Source organism: Actinia tenebrosa, unplaced genomic scaffold (assembly GCF_029948245.1).
Source record: "Actinia tenebrosa isolate PJP-AT-01 unplaced genomic scaffold, QUT_ActTen_1.0 PGA_scaffold8__29_contigs__length_14323225, whole genome shotgun sequence".
In the NCBI taxonomy this organism is placed as follows: domain Eukaryota; kingdom Metazoa; phylum Cnidaria; class Anthozoa; order Actiniaria; family Actiniidae; genus Actinia; species Actinia tenebrosa.
In genome coordinates, this window is record NW_028292585.1 from 12,066,216 (window position 1) to 12,085,287 (window position 19,072).

The 19,072-nt window shown below is 42.0% G+C and overlaps 2 protein-coding genes across 2 annotated transcripts in view; one reads left to right on the plus strand and one right to left on the minus strand.

Moving 5' to 3' along the window:
- Positions 1 to 3,779: 3,779 nt before the first annotated feature.
- The window catches only part of LOC116290916 (uncharacterized), a 29,108-nt gene continuing 13,815 nt past the window's right edge, over positions 3,780 to 19,072 (plus strand). Inside the window, exon 1 of the mRNA XM_089024145.1 lies at positions 3,780 to 3,892. The gene's annotated coding sequence lies outside the window, so the exon portion shown is untranslated. The remainder of the gene's footprint in view (positions 3,893 to 19,072) is intronic.
- LOC148905191 (uncharacterized) lies at positions 4,092 to 6,076 on the minus strand. Its single transcript, XM_089023954.1, has 2 exons — positions 4,804 to 6,076; positions 4,092 to 4,513 (listed from the first exon to the last, which is right to left on the minus strand). The coding sequence occupies exons 1-2, from the start codon at positions 5,653 to 5,655 to the stop codon at positions 4,256 to 4,258; spliced, it is 1,110 nt and encodes a 369-aa protein (XP_088880080.1). The 5' UTR covers positions 5,656 to 6,076; the 3' UTR covers positions 4,092 to 4,255.

Here is a 19,072-nt window from a genome sequence, read left to right on the forward strand (position 1 = left end):
AGGTGTTGCCCCATACTAAAAGTCCATAGGTCAGAAAAGGGTAGATCAAGGTGTAATAAAGATTAATCAAGATACTAAGATTAGTGAAGTGCCTAATTCTAGATAAAATACCAATGCTACGTTTTACTTTTTTGGCGACAAAATTAATGTGAGCTTTCCAATTCAAATGGCTATCAATCATGACGCCAAGATATTTAAAATATTTTTCTTGTTTCAGTAGCTTAATATTAATGCAGAGTTTAATATTGTTAGTAAGTTTTTTCTGAGGTGGATGAAAAATAAGGAAATTTGATTTTCCAATATTGAGTGTGAGTTTGTTGGCACATAACCAGTTTTGAACATGAATTAACTTCCTGTTTACTTTTTCTTCTAACTCTTGAAGATTATTGTTAGTATAAAAGAGGTTTGCATCATCAGCAAAGAGATGAAATTCAAGTATCTTTGACGAGTTATGGAAGTCATTAAGATAAAATAAAAAGAGTAGAGGGCCTAATACTGACCCTTGCGGGACGCCACATGAAATGTTCGATGCGTCTGAGTTAACATTACCAAGGCAAACAAATTGTTTCCTTTCACTTAAATATGAGGTGAACCAGCTTCTTGTTAAACCTCTAACTCCATAGTGATCTAGTTTTTCGAGTAGAATTAGATGATTAACTGAATCAAATGCCTTACTCAAATCTAGAAAAATACCACAGGAAAATGTGTCTTTTTCAAATGCTCTTTGAATGTTATCAGTGATAGATAGAATTGCATGTATTGTTGAGTGACGAGATCTAAAACCAAATTGTTTACAGTAAAGTAAGTTGTGTTTATTAATGAAACCTGAGAGTCTTTTAAATACCAATTTTTCTAGAATTCTGTTAAAGACTGATAGCAATGAGATAGGACGATAGTTGTTAACACAAAGTTGGGATCCCTTTTTATACACAGGTATTACTCTTCACTAACCGGCTTTTTTGAAATACAGGAATTATATAGGAATTATATAAGTGTGGAAGGTATGTTTTTATTAGTGGGGGTAGCCTAGGGCTTCACAGGAGAGAGAAAAGAGGTTCATCAGTAAAAATGTGTACTTTTGTGGAGGATCAAACCTCTTTCGATTAATTTGACGAAAGCTGTTTCCTTGTTGACTTAATCAGTGGGTCATATATCCCCATCAGTCATACGACTTCATTCTTTGGCCCTTGGGATGCTTGTTGTCTTTATGCCTCTATGCCGTATTGTCATCAGCACGATTTTTAACTTGTAGGGACAAACTCATAAAAAATTTAATAATTTAAAATCTGTCTTTTTTATGTACTCAAATAATGATCTTTTCTATGAAAGGCTTTTTATACAATTCCGATATTTGCTTTATAGCATAGGCTTGAAGGCAGTACCATTGAATCCAAATCTTTCAATTTTCGGCTTTTTAGTTGATGACCGCTCCGCCGATCTGAAATAGTTCTGCTTTTGATTTTACAACCCACTGCAAGCCGTCAAAATATTCCCCACTATTTACTTCACGTACTACTTACTACCAATTAAACTCATCACACGTAGATGAGCTTGGCGTTGGTGCTTGGGTGGGAGGAGCCTCGGGAACTCGGCGGAGGTCAGCGGTAACTGTGGCAACCCTGTCACCTCCCACCTAGCACCGTCACACTGACTTGGCAGTGGAATACTTACCTATACTTACCTTAGTGGAGGGTGGGTGGGAAAACAAATAGCGTTGGTGTAGCGTACAAACTGCGTAAGCTAGCGTTAGCGATATGAGATAGCGCATAGCGTTAGCGAAATCGGATAGCACGTGGCGTTAGCGAAATTGGATAGCACCCGATGCAAGCTTCGTCCCCAGATACCATCTGTTCATCATTCATCTCATTGCGTGAGACATTAATTTGCTTATCAGATGGCCGCGAAGCTATAGCCTTTTGATGACAGATACTTGCGATAACAGGCAACTTAGTTCAAGTCTAACTTTGCTTAAATATTTTATTTAACCACATTATAAAACTTACTTGCTGATTAGGTTCATTTTGTATCCATAACAACGTTCATACAAGCGAAACATGTATTATTACGATACATTCAGAGGCTTCTTTTTCATCAAATATCTAATAAAGGCCTGAAATAACAAAAAAAAAAAAAAACAAAATAGATAACTAATAGATTGCTCATTACTGCATCGTATAATACGTATTTGGTAATCATGGCAACGATCGATCATATCTGATTACTTTGTCCAATCTGCAGCGATTCAGACTAATGTCCCGGATCGAAACCAGTTCTTCTCAGCTTTAAAGAAAACGCACGCGGTTTTTTCATTTTCGTACTTAGACCCTACTAATTATGAACATAAACATAACATATTTCACAACCATCATTCCCAAGGGTCGCGGTTAAAGCACAGATTTATTGGTTCAAACTATCGGAGAAATACAATCATGTCTTGAAACGATAACAAGCTAGATAACTCTACATCTTTGGCAAAATTAAAATGTTTTAAAGCAAAAGTTAGTCATTCGAAGCCAATGGCATTGATGGTTTTGTGAGCACGTTTACGTTTTACGTCCGATTACAAAGTTGATTAATGCGGGAATTCTGAACTTAATGCTTTTCAGCATTTTCCGCACTTTCCCACTTTACGTTTCCGCGTTTTACCGCGACCCCATCCCCATACGTACCACAACGTAGACAGACGAGCGGTAAACCACTACCCAACCCATGCCACCATGATTAGCCAAATCGTAGGTTTTTCAGATTTTCAAGATTTTTAGTGAAATGGGTAGGGTCTGGGCGAGAATGTGGTTTGTCGAACTGAAGCTAACAAGCACTGGGCCGGGAATGAGGATGAAGTAACCGTCCGGGTGAGTTGTGTACACTTGTTGTTAGTGACTAATGTTTCGACAACCTGGGCAGTATTAATCTTTAGAGCGACAGTGTATAGTATTTACATTTTATTCATAGTTTTTCTGAATGCTATTCCTTATCCATCCAGACGACCATACGATTCTGGCTTCAAATCCTTCACTGTGAATCGATACTACGACTCCCAGTAGGTATATTCCGCTCTGGTATGTTCAACTACAGTATGGAACCTCACCTTCATCTTGGGCGTAATGTTCTCCCATTACCGACCACTTGTCACCGTTCTAAAGTGTAAATTCTTTGTCTAACGGTTGCATATGGGAAGGCACATGAATATGGTACAGTTCAAATAAACTCTTATACTCAAGAGAATGGCACTAGGTCTGATATGGGAAAACATTATATCCAAAGTGAAAAGCTCCATTGGAACGAGCTTAGTGTTGCTTAGTGGGGTATTTGAAAACGAAAGCCGTGCAACGGGAACCTGGAGTGCTTTCCATTTTCCAGGAAAAACCGGAAATTCCGGTTGGAAAACATTAAATGGTATGCATCATTTCGATCGGAAAGTCAGTCTGGAAAATGCGGTCTTGCGCTTGAGGTAATCCGCTATTTATGTTCATTTGGTTTCTTTCGATAGACACGTTTACCATTTTTCGAAGTGAGAGGATTCTCGGCCTCTAGAACTTAAATGATTAACCCCTTGCTATGACCAGCAAGCTCAAAAAGTTTGATGGTGACACTAATGGTTTTGAACGCATTCTCACTCCTTTCCATGTGGGATGCGTTTATGAAAATTATAAACAGAACGTACATCAGTAAATATGCCCTACTTCAAAGATTATCTGCTATGGAAACATGATTTCTGGATTTTTACTTTTTGATTCATTGAAAAAGGACTGGCATACTTCCAGACATCGAGTGCTGAACCGTCGTATGGCAGCGCGAAGCATTTACGGCTACGCCGGAGATTTCGACCCCGACACCGCTATCCGGAGATTTACAGACTGATCAGGAAGCTCGGCCGAAGCCTAAGAGAGAGGTTAGTCGGCCCCTAGACCGTAGATGATTAACCCCTTTTTGTTTTAGCTTCGCACCAGTGTCCCAAGATGTGCAAAAGGGACAGCATGGTGGTCTTTAGCAAGGGGGGGGTCCTACATGGACGCCAGAGACACGCCGGGGTGATGAGCCCCGCCCCCCATGTAGACCTACACACTACAGATTACCACAATAAACACTAATACAAAAAGATAATCAAAACATCATTTACATATAGAGTATCATCCTGGTCTACCTAGGATTATACTCATCAAAACACTTCATAGGTTATTCAAGCGAACACAACGTTTTCCCTTGCATAAACGTTACACAAGTACAAGTGAAAAGAAGACAAAGAAAACTACTTTTAGGCTGACCAGGTTATAACAGTAATATCCGGAGAAAACTTTCCCAAAACATTCCAGGATCTGTTGAAAAAACGCCTTGATTTTCGACTAACCGAACGTTTAGAGTAACAGAGCAGATGGATATTAAGTCGTTTCACAACCTTTGCTTTAACCACAGAGGCAACAGGGAGAGTACCTTCAAAGCAATACTCATTCCTAGCCAACCACACAAAGTACTTCAACAGATTAAGAAAATAGGAAAAAACAGGAGGAATAATCTGCCGTTCATGATGTAATATTTCAAACACGCGAGAGAGTCCTTCCTCCGATTTCCAAACACCGAAAAGTGAGTTGAAAAAACGAGGCGCAGCCGAGTTTTTTTAACTGACTTTGAGGTGTTTGGAAATTGGAGGAAGAACTCTCTCAAGTGTTTGAAATTACTTCTCAAACTCATGAATGTTTCTTGGAGAAAATCAAAGAAAACGTTTACAAAATTTAATGCAAATTAAGAACACATTTCCAAACCACCGTCACAGTAGTGATTTGCTTTGTTTTCTCCTCATTAATTATTCATGAGTATGAGAATGTCATATCCAAATAGCATATGACGAGATTGAAGGGATGGCGACAAGGGAGTAACACGCAGAAATAAGGTCTGAGCCCATAGTAACAGTTCTTGCATGAGGTTACATTCAAAGAATAAATGAACTGGAGTTTCCAAAGGATGTCCACAAAAGCATGAAGGATCAGCAATGTTCATACCAAACTTGACAAGTCGATCACAGGTATAGAGCACTCCATGGCAAATCTTCCACGATAGATTACGAACTTGACGATCCAAAGGCATAATGTTCACTTGTGACCATGTGTCTGTCCAATAGAGCTCGCCAAAGATTGGGCGAAATTTCAGAACGCAATTAGGAAGCATAACATTCCTTTCAATGATATTTGAATAAACAGATTTTGTAGTAAGAGATGAGATAGACAATGCACTACCATCAGAGGACCGCAGAATAGCAAAAGTTTTCAATTGAACTGAGAAATGGCCACCGACATATGCCCAAGCATCTAAAAGTGAGGCATAAAAATCCGGTAGTAAATGAGAAGGATAATATGCAGGATATGAAAGAACAGAACGTAAATCATCACCAAATACTTTCTCCACAAAAAAGGAGAAGAAAGCACACCATTTCGATGGGGACAGGGCCCACCGCTTTATCCACTGACAATGAAGTGCGCGCACCTTTGATTGTATATCAATTAAACCAAACCCACCTTGAGTGGTGGATTGGAAAAGAACGTTTTGTGACACCAAATGCTTTTTCCCCGACCAAAAAAAATCCAAAGTACACTTGGAAGCTTGCGCCAAGACCCAGTTTGGCATGGCTAGTACTGAGGCACAAAACAATAGACCTGCCATGCCAAGTGCATTCAGGACAAGAGCCTTACCAGAATAGGAAAGATTACGATGTTTCCAAGAATCTAGTACACTAGAAAGTTTGTTTAAGCGACCATCCCAATTTGGATGAGAGACATCATCATTTCCTAAACATGTGCCAAGACAAGGAATACTGTCTGAAGACCACTGCAAGTCAATGGGAGGATCACTACGACCTCTCCAAGAGCCTGCCCAAAGCCCTTTAGATTTCTCTTTATTAATCTTAGCCCCAGATGCCTTTTCATATTCCTCATAGATGGAGAAGACAGTGGATATTTCATCGTCATCTGTACATAACAGGGTCGTGTCATCAGCGTATTGGGAAATAAGTGCTGGTTCATAATCAGGGTGCGGAAGAACCAAACCTCTTAAATAGATTGACGCACGGATACGACACGCTAAAGATTCGACAATCAGTACGTAAAGGGGCGCTGACAGTGGACAACCTTGTCTTACACCCCTCGATAAATTTATAAAAGGTGTAAAGAAGCCATTTACCAATACCGAAGACTGAGGTCCAGTATAGAACAAGCGTACCCACGAGCAAATGGAAGGTCCAAACCCCATGCCTTCAAGGACTCTGAGCATGTAGGACCATTCCACCCTGTCAAAAGCTTTTTCCTGATCCAAAGACAATAAGGCCAGAGGTGAATTAGTTATTTTGCTATATGTAACAGCATCTTGAAGAAGCCTGATGTTTTCACCAATAAATCTGCCAGGTACCGAACAGGTCTGGTCAGGAGATACAACATAAGCGATCACTTTTCGTAGACGGCCCGCGATTGATCTTGAAGCTATCTTGTAGTCTGTACATAATAGGGAGATGGGACGCCAGTTTTTCATCAAAAATCTATCTCCCTTTTTATATGAGAGCGTTATAATCCCTCTCCTCTGAGAAACTGATAGTACACCACACCTAAAGGCATAATTAAGTACAGCTACCAGGTCCTTTCCAATGAGATCCCAAAACTTTAGATAAAATTCTTTGGGAAGACCATCAAAACCAGGCGTTTTACCTGACGGCATCCCCTCAAGAGCCTCAAGACATTCCTTCATGGTCAAAGGACCCTCACACACATCTTTCACTTCTAAAGGAATTCTACGTTCCAAGTTAGAAATAAAATCATCTGCAATGGTTTCATCAGTTTCTTGTGAAGTAAATAAACCCTTGTAAAAAGAGAACCAAGCCTGCCTCAAATTCTCAGGATCAGAAACGTATTGATTATTGCTATCTAGAATAAGATCAATCATTTTGTTGGCCCTATTCTTCTTTCCCATACGGAAGAAAAAGGAAGTGGATCTCTCTCCCTCTTCAGTCCATTTGGTACGAGCTCTTATTTCTGCCGCCTTGGCTGCCTCTCGATCAAACAATTCTAATTCATTGAGTACACTATGGTATTGATTTAGAACAGAGATATCTCCCCCATCTACCAGAACTTTTAATGATCTTGCTTGAGCTTCCAAGGAATGCCTGGATGCCCGTCGTTTGAAAGATAACTTGGAACAAAACCTAGTGGTGGCTTGTTGGATCTTTCTTTTACCTATATCCCACCAAACAAGCAATGACGTACATGACTCTTTCTGAGGTTGCCAGGACTTCCATAAGTCCCTTACGAGCTCCACGTATGCATCGTTATCCAAAATACTAACATTGAGTTTCCAAAAATAAGGGCCTCTGGGTGGAACTTCAGGCAATATGAAATCAAGGAAAACAGCAGAGTGATCAGAATGCGGACAAGGTAAAATACTACACTCAGAAACATGAGGAACAAAACGCAATGGAAGTCCGATCATATCAATGCGGGACGCAGCCATGCCATTAGTACTGATATAAGTAAATTCTTGGGTTCTAGGATGACAGTGCCTCCAAATGTCAATCAAGCGATTTTCATGGAATAAGATGGGAAGGACAGTAACACTGCCATAACTAGCAGGTAGTACAGAATTAAAGGATCGACGATCCAGAATAGGTGTAAAAACCGTATTGAAATCCCCTAAGAGGAGAATGTCAGACGTAGGATCAAGCCTATCATTTACTTGTGTCAAAAAACCATCTCTTTCAGGATTGTGATTGGGAGCATACAGGGAGACGATAGAAACTTTGCAAGAGTCATATTGGACATCTAAATAAGTGAAGCGGCCATTGATACCCGAGTACTGTTTAAGTACAGAAAAAGGAGAGGCACGCTTTAACAAAATTGCAGTACCACCAGAATGCTTTGTGTTGAAATCTCCAAAAGCTAGATAAGGAGAATTATCAAACCAATTATTGAGTTCTTGTTGTGAAATACAGTGAGTTTCTTGGATGCTCACAATATCAGGCGGGCGAGATAAGGAAGACAGCCAAAAAATAAATGTTGTTCTTTTCACATACTCTCGCAGACCATTTATGTTTATAGTGAGAGCCCTCATTTTAAACAAAAATCAACAAGTATTTATGATAGTTTCAATATTCTGAATAACTGCTTATTAATAAACCATCAATTTCAACATTTTCAATAATCATAACATTATTTGTAACATTATTCATATAACACATATATTACGTAAACAATTCATACTTCAATACAAATCCTTCAATATATGATTAGAAATATAGATAACTATATAAATACGCAAGAAAAATTAGGGTTTCTTTTTAGAACGTTGAGTAATAACCTCCTTTGGATCCACAGATCTTTTGAGGTTACGTAAATTAGTAAAGCAAATGTCCATCCCTTCAGCAGGTTTTTCCTTCGTCGTGTTTTGTTTGACCATATGACTAAATGAAGGAGAGGACAAAGATGTTCCCAAGGAAATTGAAGAGTTAGAATCACACGACAGAGATAGTACTTCAACATTTTGAAGAGAATCCTGAGAAGAAGGATTAGGAAAAAGCGGTTGCGAAGAAATAACTTCTGAGGAGGAATCCTTTTGCAAAGAAGAACGCAAATCTGTAGGTTCCTGTACAACTTCAGTGATCACACCTGACTGAGATATATTTTCCGTCAACTCTTGAGACTCCTCTGGGAGAGAAAGAGCAGGATGTTGCGGAAAGTCCTGTCCTTCTGGACGATCTATAGCGAAACGAGGGGGTTCAATAAGATCCTTCGAGCAAGCATAAGAATGGTGACCTTGCGCACCACAGCGGTTGCAGACACCTTTTAGGGGACATCTTGTATTTGAATGTCCCCACCAGTTGCATGAGAAGCAACATAATGGTTGACTACGGTATCTAATGTGAGCAATAAACGGATCCAAAAGAACACTCGTAGGAATATGCTCATTTAATGTCACAAAAAGCCGTCCATCTCCAGTTTCGAAGCCAAACTTGTCTAAATTTCTCACCACTTGATTTACGCTCCCATATTTTTCAAAGTATTCCTTGATGTCGTCATCCTCCACCTCACAAGGGAGGTTTGAAACCGTCACAACTTGTTGAGGTGATTCAACCCCATTGAAAAAGCAAAAACAGCCCCTAATATAGATTCCTTTCGTAAATAACTGTTCCCTTTGTCTATGAGATTCCTCCTTAAACGTTACTCTACAAGAATAACCTGTATTAGACACCTGAACACATTTTATGGCAGTACGCAATTCATTTCCAAGAACTTTTCCAATGGCCGCAATAATTTCATCCCTGGTAACCGGCTGTCTAAGCCTCTGTAATTGACGTGGAAGCCCTAATTCTAATGTATTTGGCCTATGTACAGAGAACATATTTGACCAAAAAATAATATACCAAAATATTAATAATCAGTGCCCTTGAAGGAAATATTCCTAGGTTGTCGAAGTAGGACAAACCTAGGGAATAATCCAACAGGGGGGGGAGGATACAACTCCAGCTCTTGACTTCAGAAATCTTGATTCTTGAGTCTTGAGAATCTTGAGCCTTGAATCTTGAACTGTGAATCTCAGATCTTGGACTTGAATTTCTACACCGACTTGTAAAGAAAAACTTCACCAACTATCGGCAATCGTGAGCTTACTTGCAAAAGATGATTAACCCCTTGCTATGACCAGCAAACTCAAAAATCTTGATGGTGACGCTAATGGCTTTGAAAGCATACTAACTCCTTTCCATGTGGGATGCGTTTAGTAAAACTAAACGGAACGTGCATCATAGTAAATTTGACCTGCTTCAATTATTTGCTATACACAGTAGATGTCTATTGACTGTCTAGTGTCTACTAGTGTCTACTAGTGTCTACTATGCCTATTTATACACAATAGATGTGTATATTCTGAGTAGTATAGGGGATGGGGGTTCCAGCGCAACGACCACCGGAGGATTACCCGTCTAAAGTGAATTCCTCGATTCGTACCGCGATTACCCGCATCCCGTGTTCATATAGTTAAATATGTTAGTCTATATATGGAGTGCGAAGATTGTAAAGAGTTTGTTTATGATTTCTGTGTAAAGTGCTTGAAACCCAAGTTTGTACCTACTAAACCAAATAAGTATATTTGTTGTGACAAGAAAATGCAAATAGAAGACGACACGTCAGCACAGTGTTACGAATGTGGTAAGAATATTCGTAATGCCGTACCAAATGCTACCAAAGAGCAGTATTACGCTAATGGAGGCCGTAAGAAGACCCCATACAAAAGAATAAAATACTTCAGAGACTGGATGAGTCACATTCAAGGTCATCGGCCGGTATATTTAGACGGCGAAGTAATGGAAAGAATTATGAACCATTTAGAAGAGCCAACCCCGCAAAGTCTACGGAAAACGCTGAAAAAATTAAAGCTAGGGAAATATTACAAAGCTATTCCCTATCTTTTGTCTGAAATTACCGGTAAGTCTATTCCCGAGGTTTCTGATATGAGCAGAGCCGAGTGGATGTTTTGTCGGCTGGATAAGGATATTCCTTATTACCCTGACGTAATTTACGAAATATTTTACGAAATAGACCCCAACCACCCCCTGTTAGGATGGATTCCGAGGCGACAATAACATATTACACGTAATTCATACGATGAATTTATATTACGCGTAATAATTTGCCAAATAAGGTCATGCAAATAATTTATATTACGCGTAATAATTCGCCAAATAATTCATATTACGCGTAATAATTCACTGAATTTATATTACGCGTAATAATTCACCAAATAATTTATATTACGCATAATTTCCAGACTGTCGTTCAATATGCAAATGAAATCCTGTCTCGCTTTTTTCAAAGCAGATGTTTACTGAGCAAGCTTTCTTTGAAGCTCTTCTTTTGCCTCCTGGTAGATCTTTTTGCGAGATTCCTCGGAAAGATCTTTTACGACTGTTTTTTTATTCCTTATGTCCGACTTTAATTTCTCGTACTTTTCCTCTTCGGCTAAGATAAGCGAGAATTCTACGTCGTCTATCTTTCTGTCACGCAAAGCCTTTGAGACAAGGTCAGTGATAGTATTTACTTTAGCCCTTGACAGAGCTATTGTCGTGTCGTGTTTTGATATTTTGCTTGACAACTGTTTCATAATGCCCGTAGCAACAGCCGAAATAATACCACAGGCTGCCCCAACGCTGGCCAAAGGAACGCCAACGACTATTCCGGGTCCAGTAAGCGAAGTAGCAACGCCGGAGCCCGTTAACACAACAGATATGGACCCTGAAGTTATCGCAATCTTATGTAGCGTACTCCGGGCTCTGACGTACTTTTTTCGGACTTTTTCGTAGTGTTTTGCCTGCCCTTCCAAGTAAGCCAGGATTAAATTTGCTTTGTTGAGCCTAAAGTTTTCAGCGTTTAATTCGTTAGGTTCCTTAGGAAGTTCAGGATAAAGTGGAGGCGCTGATGGTATAACATCCATTATATATACTAATGTACGACGCTTTTGGGAATGATATTGAGGAGCAGCCACATCACGACAACCGGGATTACTGGAACTGGAGGGCCTTTAGGAAGATGTTTCCGCATGCAGACCCTAGTAAGTTCGAAAGAAGACCCGATGGGATTTACTATAACGGCTCTAGGATGTACAGCAATGAGGATTTGAAACATTCAAAGCTGGAGCAAGTAGGTGATCAGGTGCAGCGATTGACGATTGTACACCCCGTTCATAAAGAAAGGCCACCAAACCCCGAGCATAAAGCACCTAATTTTCCTAGAAACTTATTGTTAACCACGGAAGATTACCCATTTTACGATGCTGAAGGTGGTGTAAACAACTTCGAAAAGCTGGTAACGCACCTGAAGATTTCAGTGGGTAAACAATCATTTAACGTAATACTAAGAAATATCTATAAGAATACGATGTTGAAGCATACGTCGGGTAAAGAGGCCAGGGAATGGTTAGCAGGGCCCAATATGCGGTATTGGCCGCAGCAGTTAGACTTTGCTATTTGGGCTGCCACTAAAGGTTGTGGTGTTGCCGCGGACATGTTTCACATTCCAATTATGCAGTTTCACGTTGCCTTTACGGTAAGGAGGTTGTTGAAGGAGCTTAACGCACCCCTACCAGGAGATGGAGCATTTAATCCAATGAATAACCGATATGACGCCGCAGCCCTGGAAAGGTTAATTAATGAGTTCAAACCACAGCAAGAAGACTTTCGTTATAAGGAGGGTAAGACGCATGGGCTGGGTATAGTTTACGTTTGGGGTGCCAATGGTGAGAAGCCGGCTGACTACGGACATCAGGAATACCCAAGTAATGAGTTAGAGTTCAGTGATATGGGTGGTAATAAGGGTAATAATTCATTAATTACTAGAATTCAAACGAACTACCCCGGCACTTGGGATCCATTTGTGTTAATGAAAGGAAAAGGTTTAAGGAACCTAGCCAGGATTAACCGTAGCATTGAAGCATTCGTGTACTGCATCCTGGGAGCGCAGGTAAATACCCGCAACCCCATTGTTGGATCCCAAGGCGCTTCACAGGAAACGCAACAAGAATTCCTAACTTTATTTGAGTCTGCAATAATAGAGAACAACATATCCAAGTCGGTGCAGAGATATCAATTAGCGGTGCAGCAGTCTAAAGTGCGACTGGATTACGCTTTGTCGCCTGGTTGTTGGTTAATGCCAAGTAATTTGGTTATTAACACCAATTCCGTTGTGGGTTATAACAACAAGCTGCAGCGAGCTACTAAGGATATGAAGTTTGGGGTGAATGACGTGAACTCTGACACTCTTAGGAACATTCCTCACTTCGTAGAGAAGCCAAAAAAGTCACACGAAGCGAAGCTACCCGTAGTTAAGAAACCATCGAAGAAGGCCCATGTTATGCCTACGATACCCGAGGAATACGACCATAACTTACTAAAAGCCGGCTTAGCAGCCGCGGGTGTTGGTCTGAGTTATTATATATGGCGATGAACAACCCCTACGTAGCTGGAGTAGATTGTGTTTATACGACTTACACAGGCGAGAAAAAATACACCCAAGCATCTTGGGTTGATGTCACGGGGATGTCTGTAGATCTGAACTACTCGGGAAAGAAGTTAATCCTTTGTAGTATTTGCATTGGCACGACCGGCCATGCCAACGTGGGCTTTAGGTTCCTGGATGACAATGGCGTACTGCAGCCTATGCGCGCGAAGACGAACAACAGGGAGCCTGTGCATTTCTCCGTAGAGCCGCCACCGAATAGCCCTGAGAATCTTACGACTTGGACTTTTCATATGGTCACTAACTGTCACGGGAAGGTAAAGCTACAAATAAGAGTAGACGACTCAGGGAGCGTTTGCGTGAATAGCATAGAAAATCAAAGAGATGCGGCTTATAACCACTTAACCATTAGCACTTTGACAGTGCTTAGTCTTTAAATATATGAATCCACATCAGAGGGAAACCCACCATGTTTATTACTTAACAGATAAGGATCTTGAGCATCGCGGCTGGCGTGATATTGGAATGTGGGTTGAAGTTGGAGGTCTTGCACTGATCATTTGTAGTATTAACTTTTCCACAGCGTATCAATCTAATATAGGACTTAGATTAATAGATGAGAATAATGAGCCTTTGGCGCCCTTTAGGATATCGGCTAATAATCGAGAGCCTTCTCATTTCTCGGCGCAACCATATCGATATAGTATCGAGGCGTTTTACGTGTTGACGTTTCAAATGGTGGTTAATTGCGAGTACGCTAAGCTACAACTTTTCCCAGATAGTAGGCTTAGCACCCGCACGGTTTTCATAAATAGTTTACCTAACAACCCCAATGAAACTTGGAATCATAAAACCATTTCTACTATAACAGCCATACCACTAGTTCCGCATTATCAAGGCGGTGCGAATACTATCTTTACTTATCCTCAGTCGAGGACGCCTCGGGCACCCGACGACGATAAGCCACCAGTAACGTACAAGGATAAGATTAACCCTTCATCTTCTTCAGGAGAACCACCCCAATAGCTACTACCAAGATCCAAATGTTATTCCCCACAAACTTTAGCAGTTCTCCGCCGGCCCTAAGTGCCAAGGAAACAACCGAACCCAGCAGCCCAGGAAGACCGGCTGCCATCTTTTTTCCCAAGTCCGTCAGCCCACTGCCTAATTTCTTTACGCCCGCGCCTGTGGCCTTAAGCGCGGACAGGATGACCCCTACTACGGTGCTAATAGCGACCGCAAATGCCAGCGGAACGCCATACTTCAAAAGGGCTCTTTTTACCTTTTCCTTGGTGGTAAGCCCCAATTCTCTTTCCAGGTTTTCCTTTTGCGCCTGTAATTCCGCAAGGCGTACCTCGAGGGCCTCCACTTCCTTTTGAGCTGCTTCCCGTTCCTCTTCGGGACGGGTTTGGTCGTCGATTATTTCCTGCTGTCGCTCTATTTGCCCCTCCAGGTCTTCGACGGCCTGATCTCTTTGTCGGATTTGTTCTTCCTTAGTGTTAATTTCGGCAACCAACTGCCGCCGTTCCTCTAAAGACCTAGTTATGGCGGTCCGTAAGTCCTTAGCTTCCTCGTTATTGATATCCAGGTCTTTCATAGCAAGATTGAAGGCTTGTCTGGCTTGGTCTCTTTCGTCTAAAGCCGTTTCAGCTTCCCGCTTGAATTGTAGCATGACCTCGTCTTTACCCTTGATTTCTTTCTTTTGAGCATCGGTTAGCTGTTGTATTTGTTTTTCATACTCTGTTTCCCTTTCCATTAACGTTTTTTGCAGTTCGATAGCGCGTTTTTCTAGCGCAATCCTTTCATTCAATGCTTCCATACCTTCTAACATGCTTCGGGCGGCCTCTTGAAAGCCCCTTAATCTTGCCACGTTGACCTTGATCGAGCCATTTTCGTCAAAAAGGAGCTGTGGTTTCGTCCAGCGGTCTTTGTCGGGTTGTCTCAGGTCTCTGACGCTTATGAGGACTTTGTTTCCTTTTTCTGTGAGTCTTATCGCGTCAGTGTCAATGTGGGGGTGACGCATCCTTAACTCTTGCGTTGCCCACTCTACAGTTTCCCGCGCGGCTGCCTCAGGCTGCTCTATGTTTTGAAGCTCCAAGTACTCAGGGACGGGGCTGCCGTGGTTTTTTGATTGCCACATGCGATTCAAGGCGGCCTTGAAGCTTTTCCATCTATTACCATACTTGTTTTCTAGAGCCATATCGTAGATTAGGGGGTCGGTTTCCGCGCCTTTAGTCCATGCGTCGTATTCTTCGTCGTTAATGTCTACTTGACCTTCTTCGGTGGTGGGGTCAAAATCCGTTCCTTCTACTTCCATAATATATGATAAGCTCAAAGTTAAACCCCAACGTATTACCTAAGCAGGTTGGCGGACTGAAAGCAGAACGCACCTTTCACCGTGTCACATTCACCCCCAGCAGCGCTAAGCCAGGGGAAACCCTGTACGTAGGCGTACCCCGCCTAACGGATAACCTAGTCTTAGTTCCTGGCACCCTGGCGCTAAGGTTTGACCTAGCAATACAACCAAGCACTGCGGACGCGCGTTACGTTGTCAACGACCTTGGCCGCAACATTGTCTCAAAGATGCGGGTGAAGTTCGCAGGGGAATCCCTCTTGGACTTAAATAGGTATGATTTGTATACCACGTACAAGGACTTATGGTTGACTGCATTTGACCGCGCGCAAAGGATAGAGCAGGGAATCGCCAGTGAAGCCATACGCAAGGTAAGAAGCGCAACCGACAGCGCCTCGGGAGAAGACGAAATAAAGACGGCTTATGGTACTAAATATGTCGTTCCATTAGATTTCGAAGTTATCGCGAACCACGGTGCATACTACCCAAGGCAGCTAAGCGAGCTGCAGTTCGAAGTAACCCTAGCAGACACTACGAACATCCTACAGGGAAAGGACGTAAGTTCCTCAGCCGTCCACCCATACTCCGTTACTAACTTAGAGCTGCAGTATGAAACGGTATACAGCGAAGACTTAGCACGTAGCGCCGGTATGGAATACAGCGCCGGGAAGGCTTTCCTTTACGATCACGTCGTGATGTATAAGACGTTCAGCTTTACAAATAATGTCGAAGAGGTCATCAACCAAAGCATTAACCTTCCCAGGCGTAGCCTTACAGGGATAATGTTGCTGTTCGCAAAGACATACACGGCAGGATTGCGTGACTCTGAGGCATTCTTTAATCCTAACATTACCAACGTAGGTGTTAGCATCAACGGAGTGCCTAATAAGGTTTACTCACAAGGGATAAAGCCCGCGGATATGTACCGGGAAGTCGCACGTAAGTTTGGCGACCAAATTGGTCCAAAGGAATTCTTTAAGGATAAGTATGCGCTGTGGATCGACATGCGCACGACGAACGACGAAGACCTACATGGACAGGGATTGCGGCTGGTAAATACCCAGGACGGCATTACGTTGGAGATCAAGCGCACCAAAGACGCCAGCGACACTACTAAGATCAACGCATATATCTTCGTAGTCTCAGACGCGCAACTGAGTGTAGAAATGAATCAGCTAAAAAGCGTTGCCTACTAGGCTCGCGTTCCTTGAGCCAAGCGAAAGGATAAAAAATATTCCTTACGTATAATATGCTCCGCGTATTCGAAAACAACGAAACTAAACTGCAATGCATAGTGCAAGGCGATAAGCTGTACTTTAAAGCAAAGGAGGTAGCAAAGGCATTAGGTTACGCAGACACCAAAGATGCTATTAAAGTTCACGTGCGAGATAAGCATAAGAAGAGGCTTAGCGAGTTGGAGGTGAATCGCCTCCCTTCTGGTTCACACCCACAATCCCTGTACGTGACGGAGGCTGGTTTGTATCAGTTAATATTTAGCTCCAAGCTACCGACAGCAGAGGCGTTCCAAGATTGGGTCTTCGAGGATGTCCTACCAACGTTAAGGAAGACAGGAAAGTACTCTCTGGATGGTCCAAACAAGTTAGTCTTCAAGATCGAGAACGAGTTCGACCTGCACAAGAAAGTCGTAGATTACATGCGTCGGTTTCACCCTACGCTGATATTAGCGCCTGGACTCGGGGAATTGCAAGATACCACCAGTAAAAGGATAACGTGCTGGCAAAAGGGCTACCAGGCAGGTCAACCCGACATCCTAATTCTTAACTCCCATAAAAAATACAATGGGTTATGTCTGGAACTGAAGACGCCAAAGGGTAACGGCGTATTGTCCGACAAACAAAAAGCGGTATTGGCGCAATATGAAATGAATGGATACTTAACGATGGTAAGCAACGATTACGATCTGATCTGTAGGGAAATCGACCGTTACGTCGACGGCATTCGCATACCTTGCCCTTGGTGTGTTAAGGCTTTCAAGTCGTATGAGACCTTACGAACGCACCAAAAAATATTTCATAGATATAATGATTGTCGAACAAACTCACTGGCGTGAATTGATACCAGGTATCGCATACAAAATAAAAAATTACGTTGTCTTCGAGGACATCAACCGCTTAAGGTTAGTCCTGGAAGACGGTGGTCAAGAGTACAGTCTATGGGCTCCTGACTGCGTACGGTACGTACTGCAAGGTGAAGAGTACACTCACATACGTAGCTATGGTAAAGCCAACGGTCGATGGAAGTTCGACGTTGAAAGAACGGTGGCGGCTAATCCATTGTGCGATTAATCGTCCTTGTGGGCTTCGAGGTATTGGTCTGCTACGTCGGACCTTATTTTTTCCGACATGAAATCGATCGATATCGTAATCAAGGCTCCTCCTGCGAATGCTGCGACGTAAGGTAACATCCTATATTAGACCATTCTTTTCGTATCGCAAGGTAGTGGTCTAAGGGCTTGGGGCCGTCGTACAGGCAATACCAAATATGTTGTCCGCTGCGTTGACAACCGCATTTGTCACAGATACCATCCCAGTGTTCCCTATTCTCCCACCTTACCCCTTCGTAGTCGTCGAAGCATACGAAGACTTGGTCTATTTCCTTCTTACGCCGCGTAAGTTCCCGGCTGGTTTCAAGGGGGCAACATCGCTCTGCTAAGTCTCCGTGGTTCTCGCAGACTACTTCTTCAAGGTGGTAACGTCGGCAGCGGTATTTATGCCAGTTTTCTTCAAAGAGGGGTTCATCGCATCGACGACAATGATCCTTAAGACAGACTCTATGCTCACGGTGATATCGTAGGGCCTGTACTGTGGAGAGTTCCTTACCGCAGTCGCCGCAAACAGTGCTGATGGTCTTCTGACAGACTTTCTTGGAAAGATGGTATTGCAGTCGCTGCTTGCTACTAAAAGCTCTATCGCATTGCATGCACTTCATTATATATACCTTATTTTTTATTGTTAAATTGTTAAACCCTGTAAGAGGGTTTTAGGATAGGGTCTATTATTTCTTGTTATTTTGTTAAGCCCCCATTAAAAGATGAGGCATCATTCTTTCTCATCGTTGAAACCAGCAAAAAGATAATCATGTTAACCATTCTTCGATTACGATGATTTAACAAAATAACAATAAAAAATAGGTCCTTACTTGAGACCTCTTTGCAGCATTTAACAAAATAACAATAAGAAATAGGTCCTTACTTGAGACCTCTTTGCAGCATTTAACAAAATAACAATAAAAAATAGGTCCTTACTTGAGACCTCTTTGCAGCATTTAACAATTTAACAATAAAAAAGAAAGACCTATGCTAATTCCCCTTGCCGGGGCTTAGTAAGATCTTCTTTGCGACCTCTTACTCTTCTCGAGCGTCGTCTAAAGTCCTTTGTGCTTTAGTATCCGCGGGACACCAATGTCCAACGAAGTCTTCTTCAGAGAATACCTTATTACAGTGGCGGCAGGTGTATTTTTTACACGGTTTGGGTATCGGTGTTTTGGGAGGGATTATGCAGTCAGCAGGTAGTTCGCACGTAATGCAGTCCATATATCTATGGGGGATATCGAATGAAGTCCTTAATGGACTCCTTAGCCCAACCCGCCATTGTCAAAAGCGCGCCAAGCCGTTCTGCACGCTTCAGACCACACATTTCATCGTACAATTCCTGTACACGCTCTTTTAACCGGTCTATCTCTTCCCTTTGCATTTCTATGGTGTCTCTTTTATCTTTTG

What these genes read in the sequence shown, in the direction of transcription:
- LOC148905191 (XM_089023954.1), bottom strand. Translation starts at nt 5,655, where the DNA reads ATGGCAGGTCTATTGTTTTGTGCCTCAGTACTAGCCATGCCAAACTGG. An exon ending in ACATTCTCATACTCATGAAT is followed by an intron (nt 4,514 to 4,803) that starts AATTAATGAGGA and finishes CATGAACGGCAG; the next exon opens with ATTATTCCTCCTGTTTTTTC.